The sequence below is a fragment of the Pocillopora verrucosa genome, chromosome 10, assembly GCF_036669915.1.
Source record: "Pocillopora verrucosa isolate sample1 chromosome 10, ASM3666991v2, whole genome shotgun sequence".
Classification (NCBI taxonomy): domain Eukaryota; kingdom Metazoa; phylum Cnidaria; class Anthozoa; order Scleractinia; family Pocilloporidae; genus Pocillopora; species Pocillopora verrucosa.
In genome coordinates this window covers 19,983,065-19,994,657 of record NC_089321.1, presented here as the reverse complement: position 1 = coordinate 19,994,657, position 11,593 = coordinate 19,983,065, and the positions used below count along the sequence as shown (strand labels likewise).

The 11,593-nt window shown below is 37.6% G+C and overlaps 1 protein-coding gene across 1 annotated transcript; it reads left to right on the top strand.

The window, feature by feature from the left end:
• Positions 1-8,099: 8,099 nt before the first annotated feature.
• Positions 8,100-8,957, top strand: LOC136283758 (melanocyte-stimulating hormone receptor-like). Its single transcript, XM_066172955.1, has one exon. It carries the CDS (start codon positions 8,100-8,102, stop codon positions 8,955-8,957), a length of 858 nt encoding a protein of 285 aa, XP_066029052.1.
• The last annotated feature ends 2,636 nt before the right edge of the window (positions 8,958-11,593 follow it).

The following is an 11,593-nucleotide window of genomic DNA, read 5'->3' as shown; positions in this document are numbered from 1 at the left end:
AAAAATGAAATAAACAACATAATTAAAAGAACTAGAGAAAATAAAATAAATACACTCAAAAATTGACCAGACAACAGAAACGCTAATGATTAATAGGCTCTCCTTTCCCTCTATCCTAAGACATTTAATAAATAAACCACCTCCATTTGACTGTTATGTTAGTAGCTAGCTCACTTTAAGAATTCTCTTACATTGGGTTGTAACGTCAGTATCTCGTGCACCCTAAGAATTCTCTTTCATTGGATTGTTAAGTTAGTATCTCGTGCATCTTAAGAATTCTCTTTCATTGGATTGTAAAGTCAGTATCTCGTGCACCCTAAGAATTCTCTTTCATTGGATTGTTAAGTTACTATCTCGTGCATCTTAAGAATTCTCTTTCATTGGATTGTAAAGTCAGTATCTCGTGCACCCTAAGAATTCTCTTTCATTGGATTGTTAAGTTACTATCTCGTGCATCTTAAGAATTCTCTTTCATTGGATTGTTAAGTCAGTATCTCGTGCACCCTAAGAATTCTCTTTCATTGGATTGTTAAGTTACTATCTCGTGCATCTTAAGAATTCTCTTTCATTGGATTGTAAAGTCAGTATCTCGTGCACCCTAAGAATTCTCTTTCATTGGATTGTTAAGTTACTATCTCGTGCATCTTAATAATTCACTTTCATTGGATTGTTACGTGAGTATCTCGTGCGCTTTAAGAATTCTCTTTTATTGGATTGTTAAGTTAGTATCTCGTGCATCTTAAGAATTCTCTCTCATTGGATTGTAAAGTCAGTATCTCGTGCATCCTAAGAATTCTCTTTCATTGGATTGTAAAGTCAGTATCTCGTGCACCCTAAGAATTCTCTTTCATTGGATTGTTAAGTTACTATCTCGTGCATCCTAAGAATTCTCTTTCATTGGATTGTTACGTGTGTATCTCGTGCGCTTTAAGAATTCTCTTTTATTGGATTGTTAAGTTACTATCTCGTGCATCTTCAGAATTCTCTCTCATTGGATTGTAAAGTCAGTATCTCGTGCACCCTAAGAATTCTCTCTCATTGGATTGTAAAGTCAGTATCTCGTGCATCTTCAGAATTCTCTTTCATTGGATTGTTACGTGAGTATCTCGTGCGCTTTAAGAATTCTCTTTTATTGGATTGTTAAGTTACTATCTCGTGCATCTTCAGAATTCTCTTTCATTGGATTGTAAAGTCAGTATCTCGTGCACCCTAAGAATTCTCTCTCATTGGATTGTAAAGTCAGTATCTCGTGCATCTTCAGAATTCTCTTTCATTGGATTGTTACGTGAGTATCTCGTGCGCTTTAAGAATTCTCTTTTATTGGATTGTTAAGTTACTATCTGGTGCACCTTAATAATTCACTTTCATCGGATTGTTACGTTAGCATCTCGCGCACCTTGAGAATTCTCTTTCACTGGATTGTTGCGTTAGTATCTCGCGCACCTTAAGAATTCTCTTTCATTGGATTGTTGTGTTAGTGTCTCGCGCACCTTAAGAATTCTCTTTCATTGGATTGTTACGTTAGTGTCTCGCACCCCTTAAGAATTCTCCATCATTGGTTTGTATATCGAAAAGTAACATCAAAGCAAAGACACATTTAACAATGACCGATATGACAGAATCTACTGAGCTTCAAGCTTTTACAAAAGGATGGATAAAAAGTTACTGTAAAAAATGTCCTTGTGTATTTGTGTTGTTCTATCTTGAGACGAACTCAAAGTCCGGCAAAATTTAATTTCTAGCGACTATGAAATATACATGGTGTGCCTCCTTGTCGCCACCGTTTACTGGCATAAATCACTACAATTAGTAAAATAAAATTTAACACAACGCTCTTACCTTGTTTATTTATGATTTAATGAGCTGTTTCGATGATTACGTTATGCTCTACCACATTCTACCCAGAATTGAGTTCCAGACTATATATCTTCTCCATCTTATTCAATCAGTTGCACGACAAGTGTGACAAATAAATTCAAAGATGAATCAACCTTCGAAATACCAAGAGACGGTTTTTTTCCTCTTTGCGTGATATCTAGAAAAACCTTTCAGGAATTACTGCATTCAAAAAACTAAAATGTCCAGACCGTCAATGATCCCTTTGGCGGCGGAAGTTAAAGAATGGTTACAAAAGTCAATTTGATTGACAAGCAACATACTGATTTAGCTAATTGATCTGTTTTTAAGCGTCTCATCTTACAATCTAACATGGAGATTTACTTTTCATTTAAATCGTTCGCTGGTGGAACATGTGGGTTAAGTTACCTAGAAGACCGAAGTTGCATATCTCAAGTCGGTCCTTTGCATAGTTGTAAAAAAGACATTTCGAGTCACTTCATTCTATTTTTTCGCATGCCGGCATGTTCGAAACGATGATTTTACAATTTGCCCCACACATAGATGTTGGTTGGAGTCGTGGTTCCAATAGTAGATGTAGAATGCCTAAAGAGGTGTCCGGCCTTTGCAATGGTAGGGTTAGGCCGATTCCAAAAGCCGATAAGGGAATTTGGCAAGCGTGTATCACAGGTAGTACTCAAGATGTCTGGAAAATTCATAGAGCCTGGCTCCGGTAATTAGCCTACTTACCACCGTGAGCAAAATTACGCGTTCCGCCAGACTTAACTCTTGATTGGGAATTGGTCAATACGCTACCAGAAGTCCAGACAGAGCTGGAATTTTCCCTATACTAATGCCTGAACACTTTGTTGGCTTCCCGCCCGCTGGCGGTACTCGTAATTATGCCCACGGTGATAAAGGGTGCCTCACATCAAAATTTGTCCTTGCTAAATTTCAAGTGTGCTGCACGCATCATCACCCCCCGGGGGACACCTTCACATAAGAAGGCGGGGGCGCGCGCCGGGAATTTCGAAAACGAGCACTATAAAATTATAAAAAGGTACCTGAGTCTTCTCTGTTTGGGAGTGGCAACAATTGATGACTACCCCTAAAAAGTACCAATTCAAAAGCAAAAAATTGAAAAATGCCAAAAATAAAAACTCCTTGATCGATGTGCTCTATAGGCTCAAGTCAGATCATTAAAATCGTCCTAGTAATGCTTCTTTTAGGTATTTTATCGAGCGAAAAACACCCTAAAACGTACCAGCTTGGTCTCAGGTAGTCCACTTAAGTTTGAGACACCGTTAGCATCTAAAAACCTTAAAAACCCCCATTGAAAAAAAAAGTGATTTGCCCCAGTCGCCCCCACCTCAAAAATCTAATGTTCCGTCCCTGAGGTACCTTTTACATAATTCCAAAACGAGTTTCGTTCCGGAACGAAATGAATTTCATACCGCGTTTACATGCAAGATAATTTAGCCTGTAAAAACACGTATTTGTGTCTTTTTCTGTCTTTTTCTATGCTTCCCTCGCTCCTAAAGAGGATTCATACAGATATATATATAGATAGATATACAGATATATCTGAGGAAGCAGGTTAAATCATATTCGCTTTCGTTTCATTAGAGTGTCAATGAGAAAATCAGGCCGGAACAGAGGCGATGATATAAAAATTAGCATTACTTTTTGCTTTGTTCCTTTGACAAATAGGAGAACCACATGGAAATCTAATCTGCCTGATTATTTACTTGATTTATTCAGATTTGAAGCAGAAAGGGCTCTCTAAAATCTTTGGTTAGATTTCTTCCCCTCTCTCTCCTTATAGTCCGAAAAGGTCCCAAATCTTTAAAGAGAAACCAATTCATGCCATAATTGCTAGCTGGCTAGTGCGAGCCATCAGAAAAGTATTAAAAGTTTTGGGGAACTGATTGATTTCTTCTTGGGAACGTGACAGGCCAACACAATTGTAATGCAACTCTTTCGAGTGATATGTCATGGAATATCCTCCGAGTCACCTCTATTTCCTCGAATAACACGAATCTCTATAATGAAACGACAAAGGTAGCTATCCAGTTTAAGGGGAGGAATTTTGGCCTGGCGTTTTTTCTTTGGTTTGTTTTCTCTTCAAAGAAAATATCAACTTCCTGATCAATCAGCAGTGTCTTTTTTGTTAAATACTCATTTTTTGCTTTGTTTTGGACCTCAGAATTAATGTCGAGGAGAACATTTGGCTCTGACGTGGCTCAAGATAATACGACCCAAGGATTGGAATATCCAGGATATACGAGTGCTGGCAAAGAAGACAAGTTAATGTATCAGTCACCGCTGACAGTTCGAGTTTCACAAGGGTTTCTTGGCTTGTTTGCGTTTCCTAAAATTATTTAGAGTTTTCCGTGCTTTGTCGGATTACATGTTTAGTAAATAAGGGCAAAGACCTTCCAGCCGTGTAGCCTTCGTAGGATGGGCTTTTCAGATCATGAGCCATGGATCCTACCCAGATGTCCTGCCGAATTTTTTTTTTCCTTATCGGGGTTTTTTTCTGGCCTCTGTTCTGACAGTATACTGTGTTAACTGTCGCTCAGCTCTGTTCTAGTTTTTCCACCTCATGTTTGAATGTAATAGAGGTTGTTGTATAACGTATTGTTACATGTGCGGTGCTCGGCCGAACAGCCTTAATGAACCTGATGGTTTCTCTAATTCATGTGTACTGCGTAGTGGAGCCGAAATCTTTTCTTTCCTCAAGTCATTTTAATCAAATCCTATTGAAGCGGCAGTAAGTAGGCTTCTTGAAAGTTGGAAATCTTCAATGTGCTTCGGTGTGGCAATTTTGGTTTGATTTCGCATCGCCGGACTATGTTAAATAATGCTTTCATTGTGTCCCAGCCGTAGTTAGGGGGAGCTTAAACTTAAAATTTAAAATTTAATAAAAAATGTTCACTTTCTTTTATTAAAAGATCGCACGTAATCGCTCATGCTACGTAGCATATTCAGCATGCGCACGTATAATTTTATTTTGAGCAAATTACAAAGTCAGTATTGCGTTTTAAGAGGCGAACTTTAGGTATTTTTTTTAGCCTGCGAGCTGTAGTTTTAAAGCAGGCACGAGAAAACTATTCGAAAAGCATTTGCAACATTGAATTGAAATCTCCCTATGATTTCATCAAGCATATAAATTTCACAATTTCTCAGACTTCGTCGTTTATGTAGTGACGACTCTGATTTTTCCGAAAACTCAGAGGCAATGTGCCAGTTTTTTGATAAACGTGGCTATCATGTTTCTGTCGTCCAAGCGGGCCACCACCGTGCCCAACAAATTAATCGACAGTCAGCACTAGAAACGGCTGTTAAGGAAAACACTGACCGCATTCCATTCACTCTTACATTTCACCCCCACAACCACGCGGTTGAATCTATTATTTTTAAAAACTTTAAATTACTCCAAAACTATTCAGAGATTGGCACTATCTTTTCGCAACTCCCACTTATTTCATTCAAACGTGACAAAAACATAAGCAACTTTTTGGTCAGAAGTTCATTCCAAACCAATGACCAATCTGGAACTTTCAAATGCGCTCGCTCACGTTGCAAAACTTGTCCTTTCATTTACAACGTAGAGAAATTATCGGTACCCAAGAGATCTATTAGGATCACTGATCACTTTACGTGTACCTCCACTAATGTTATTTAATGCATAACATACACTTATTGTTATAAGTTATACATTGGCGAAACAGGAAGACGACTAGGTGACCGATTCCGAGAACACTTTCGCGACGTAAAAAGAAATGACAAAGACGCATCCAAACCAGTCGCAAGACGCTTTAATCTCCCCAACCATTCAAAACAGCATATGGCAGTTTGGGGCCTTTCCTTACATCTAGGCAGTTCGGAAAGCCGCAAAACACTAGAACAAAAATTTATCTTCCAAATCGGCACCCTTAATCCCCACGGAATCAGCGAGCGCTTTTCATTCAACTAATTTATTCCTGTTTTCTCTTCACCATATTCCTACCAATAGCGTAGCTCCACTTTCAGCATATAAACTCACCCACAACTCACAATTCCTCCAATCACCATGACGAAGGGCTAACGCTCGAAACGTCAGCTTTTTTACCCTTTACGGTGGCCAATTTACGTTTTCAACTCAGTTGTTAACACTAAATTACCTGCTATACTCTTCCACCGACGCAGAACCACAGTTTCTTTAGAAACTTACCCCCTTTAATATTATTACTCCAGAAGTGAATTAATGGGTTAACAAGCGAGTTTTAAAATTGCCGTTTTTTTCCACACTTCTTCCGTGTTTGGGAAAATTGCATATGTCTTAAGCGCCCTGTTTTCTTTGTTTCATCTTTCCACTTCTTTTTGGTCGGTTCCTGTGCTTTTATCTTCCTTTGTTGCTGTTATGCGAAGTCGTCCATTGAACAAGAACAACTGGTTGTGGATGCTAAAAGTGTCATCAACCAAATTCATTTGGAACCTTTCAGCTCCGTTCAAATCTTGCGCGCGCTTTGTGTTCAGTCAATCGCTGAGAAAAAGTAAAACTGTAATGTAAAATGCCACAATGATTCGGGCCATGCATGCTTGAAATGGCATCTTGTGCGAAAGGGCAGGTGATAACAAAGTTATCTCGACATGAAGAGTTACCAGATCTGATAATTATGCGATCATGATTGACACTATATTTCTTTTCTATACTTCATAATGTGTTTCAAGATACAGATTGGAAGTTCCTGATGTGTTTTCAATCTTTGAAATAATGATAAACAAAAACCAACAACAAAAACCTCTGACAGGCTCTGTAAAAGGTAGTATATCGATTTTTTGATGCAATAACAACCGTCCTCAAGCGCGCTCAATATGTATTCTTATTTTTGTTTTTTCAATCTCTTGTCCTGTTTTATGAAATGTATCGTGGAAGAAACAGGCGTTTGGCTCATGAACGTCATACAAATAATAAAACCATGACATCGAAGATGGGAAGAGTGTCAAGTAAATTGATATTTTTGATGAAAATCTTCGTGAACGAACTAAAAGAAGAGCTTAAACTCACAAATGATATTTTTGACAATGAAAGACAGATATGCAAATAACTGACTTTAAATTAAGCCCAGAAAACCAAAGAAAGATGTCAAATAAATTAATTGCTAATATTTTTCTTTTAATATAGTTTTAAATTAGAATAAGAAGCCATGTAACCATTACTATCGATATGGTCGTGTAAGGCGAATCAATTTCCTAAAGAGCAAGGTATGTGAGAGGTATTTCCTAAAGAGCAAGTTACAGAGACCACTTAAATGGGCTGAAACCATTTTTGACTCGGTGATTAATGAAAAGTCTAAAGTGATTTAAATTATTTTGGATTAAGAATAATAATTGGGCCGAGCTTTAGGGAGACTCATTTGATAAGGCGGCGAAGAAAGTTGCCACGTAAGCTTCTTTTGTGGTGTTGTCCTGTAAATGTGGACTGAGAAGTTATTCTTAGGAGGTGCTTAAACTACTTACTATTCAAAGCTTAGCTTTTCGCTGCCTTTTCCCTTTTCGTGCAATAATATTAATCTGTTGAAAACATTAATTTTAGCGATAGATCAGATACAAAACAGCAATAGAATTCAAGAGTTCATTATTGAAATATTGCTGATAAAATTTTCGAAAATGTATGATTGTTTATCAGGTATGCATGCCATTAATTGTAATACAGCAGACATGGGAGATCCGTGCGTCGGGTTTTGTGACGGCGAATTCAACTACATTCGATTTTGGCTGGGTTGATGCCATGAAACTGACTCATTACTGTTGGATTTATAGCCATTCCCAATAGATTTTGAATTTTCAAACGAAATGATTATGACACATTGCATGGGGATGCAAAGGAAAATACTTTCAATAACTTAAAATTAGCAGAATGGAAATTCAGACTTCGAAACTGACCTTCAGAATGTATTTTATATTTCAACAACGGAAAAACTGAAATTCGTCTGTAAACTTAAATAAAAATAAGTTGTTAAATCTTATTGTGTAGATGTGTAGGTATACATATCTGAAACAAGAAACTTAGAGCTGAATTAATCATACAATTAGAAATTGAAATACGTGAGAAAATATCAAGTTAAACCACATGCACACTAAAATGGGGCTAATGGATCAAAGCCTCCGAAAAACATTTAAAATTCTAACTGATACAAACTGAGTGGTCGATATCAATAACGTATTAAACTAAACACTTCAAACTTCTTCGAGCTTCATTTGCGAACGCTATAACTATGACCAGCATAGAAGGTGACACAGTAATTGTGCCTCTGGAGGTTAACTTCATGATCAGTGTTATCATTAACAGCATCACCTGTCCTTTCACAGTTCTGCTTAACGTGCTCGTAATTATAGCCGTCAAAAAAAGACGACGACTCCGAACTAACAGCAACATCTTGCTGGCCTGTTTAGCGGTGACTGACGCATTTACTGGTCTCTTTGGTCAACCGTCATATGTCCTTTGGAGGATATTCCTAATATTTGGCCTCGGTGGCAGTGAAATACTTAAACAATTTAACGTCAGTGTTATGTCTACACTTTCGTCTGCTTCAAACCTTCATCTGATGTTGGTTACTTTCGAGAGGCTCATAGCGATCAAATATGCGATGCACTATTCAAACGTTGTAACTAATAACAAACTGAAAATAGCGGTGTTAGCAATTTGGATCATTGGTTTCGTGTGTGGTACTTTAGTTGCGTTAAAAATGTACCTGGCTATGCTTTATATCTCAAGCCTCATCACGATTTCATGTATCGTGCTCGTTGCCTTCGCATATGTGATTTTGTATCATGAAACCTGCCGTCATCGAAGGAAGATAAAAGCACAGCAACTGCCCCAAGAAGAAGTGGAAAGATCTATCAAAGAGAACAAAGCACTTAAGACAACAGTGTTTGTAGTTGGTGCTATCATTGTGAGCCTTCTTCCGCTTGGTTTCTGTCTCATCGGTACGGCTACAGACCTCTTTGATACCTGCCCCATCGATGAACCAATTTGGAAAACTTGCAGCATGTTAAACTCGTTTGTTAATCCATTGATCTACTGCTGGAGACAAAACGAAATGAGAAAGTTCGTACTTAGAATAATGAAGTAGGGCAATATGACAGAAAAACTAGAAAAAAACCTGTTTATGTAAACTTTAAACTCACTCGATAAACAAACTCCTTAGTTATTGCTCTATATCATAATCGTATCAGTAACTTGTGACACGAAACCTCTGAAGGCTGAGAGTTTATTTTCAAACTTAGTTCTGAAGTCTTAACTTGAAGTTATAGCTTAAAGTTACCAGGGAAGTCACGTTATTTTCTTCGCATTCCTAAGAGGTATATTTAAACATCGCCTCAATACCTGAGAGGCGGAAACCCCATGTCAGCCGTACTTATTTATATCAGGCATTACCGCGAAATTATTAGCAATATATCAATAAATATATCAGTTAAGGGGAAAGTTATCTCAAGAAATGAGTTCAATTGTTCAAAGGGTTAATGATTCTCTTTTCAATTTATTAATGATACTTTTTATGAACCCGAAAGCAGCCCTTGAACAAGATAGTAGCCCTTAAAAAAGATATTAAGTTCGCCTCTAAGATCCGTATTCTGATAATTTTTCTGAAAAAAAGGGCAAATGAAATCAGAAATTGAAATGAGAGAAAACATATGTTAAATAAGACTTTGAAAATCAGTTCATCAGCCTCTCCAAGATATAGACATCTCTTATGCTTCGAGAATTGCCAACGTCTGCACACATAAAGTCAAGATTAGGCAATTTCCTCTAGCCAGAAAATGCTGATCAATGGTAACTAGTAAATTCCCTTTGATGTGATTCAAACAAACGAAACAGCGGAATAAAAAAGGGAGAATCCTCATGCAATGCAAACCCAGAACTGCAGAGAGTAAACTAAATAAATTCCACTCCTGGAGTGAATATTAGCTTCTCTTCAACTACGCTTTAAAAATGAGATTGTGTATGCAAACTTTCAAATCAAACTTTCCTGAACATAGCACGAAATATATACAACTGTAGTTAAAGAGAATTTCGTTGACTGAGTGCAAGGACACGGGTCAGCAGAGTGTACATGAATAATCATCGAGGCTTTCCACCTCTCCTCCTTATTTATCTCTTTCACATGATGGCTGGATGCACGACTTGGGTTCTTATTCTAAATACAAGCTTCCTCGTTTCTTTTTGTCTCCAGCATTAAAACAGTGGATCAAAAAGCAGTTGAACATAGCAAATGTTTGCGTCCAGTACTTCGTTGATACGACAAATATTAGAAAGGCCTGTAGTTAAAACGACCATAAAGAGGAGTAGGCAGACAAAAAAAAAACACCAACTACAAACACAGTTGCCTTAAGCGACTTGTTCTCTTCGGTTAATATTTCCATTTCCTCTTAGGGAAGTTGCTCCACTGTTATCTTCCTTTGGTGTCGACGCGTTTCATGATACAAAGAATAGAATAGTGAAGACAACGAAAACGACACATGAAAAAGTGGCAAGGCCTGCCATCTATGGAAGCAGTACTAAATGCACTAAAACACGCTGTAAACCCGGCACAAGAGGGCTACAACTACAAAAGTTCTATCTTCATGTTATTATTAGTTACACGTCCTAGTGGCATAAAGTCAATTTGATCGCCATGAGACTCTCGAAAGCAACCAAAATCAAATAAAGGGATGAAGCCATAATTAATACTGCAATAAAAGTACAATGGACATTTTGAACTATGACACTGCTTCTGAGATCAAATAATAGGAACAGTCTCCGCAGTATGTACGATGGCTGGCCAAGGAAACAGGCCAGCAAGAGGTTGCTGTTGGTTGAGGCTCGTGGTCTTCTCTTTACGGCCATTATCATCAGCACGTTGAGTAGAGCTGTAAAGGGACAACTGACAGTGTAGATTATGGTACCAATGACATAATTCACCAGAACAGGATTATTTGCTATGTTGCCCTCTGTACTGGTTATGTTTGAAGCGTTTGTTAACCTCGCCTAAGAGAAGTTTTCCGTGTCGAGTGGGAAGCTTATTACAAGTCAATGAGATCCCATTGATTTTTATCTAATATTTACTACTGATTTTGACTTTGATCAACCGCTAAAATAAAAGTGCTTATATTTAAAAACGAAGGGAGAAAAAGGCAGAGGAAATCTAGTTATTAAACAGTAAGCAGTTTCAGCATCAACTTACAATGACCTCTTGGCCCATATTTTATATAATAATAACAGTTTATTAAACTCTCTTGCAGTAACTTAATAAATTAACGAGTTGTAATGCAATGAAAAGTTAATAAAATCAACTATGTACATTTCTGTGTATATTAAGTACCAATTATGTGCACCACACCAGGACATGCATCACATTTGCTAAAAATAATTAAAAGTGAAAAGGTCTTCGGTGCGCTTCGTTCTACAAGTAGTAACGTTTTTGTAAAAGTACAGCTGGCCTGATTTGCGCCTTAGGGTGTAGGGACAGATATCGTCTAGGCGTGTTGGTAGAAGAGGATGAAGAGGGTGGTTTAAGTCCTTCATCGAACTCACAATAGAGAACCTCTGAGTTCATATGGAAGAGTCCGTCATCGAGTTGCTCAAAAAAGACAAAAATTTGAAGAATCGATATATGAGATTGAGTTATCCTCATTATGCTTTAAATTCACCCTAACCAATCAAATTAACAACCGTATCAATTGAAGAAATGGTAATTACTACAATTCATGTAGGAGAAATTCTCAAGTT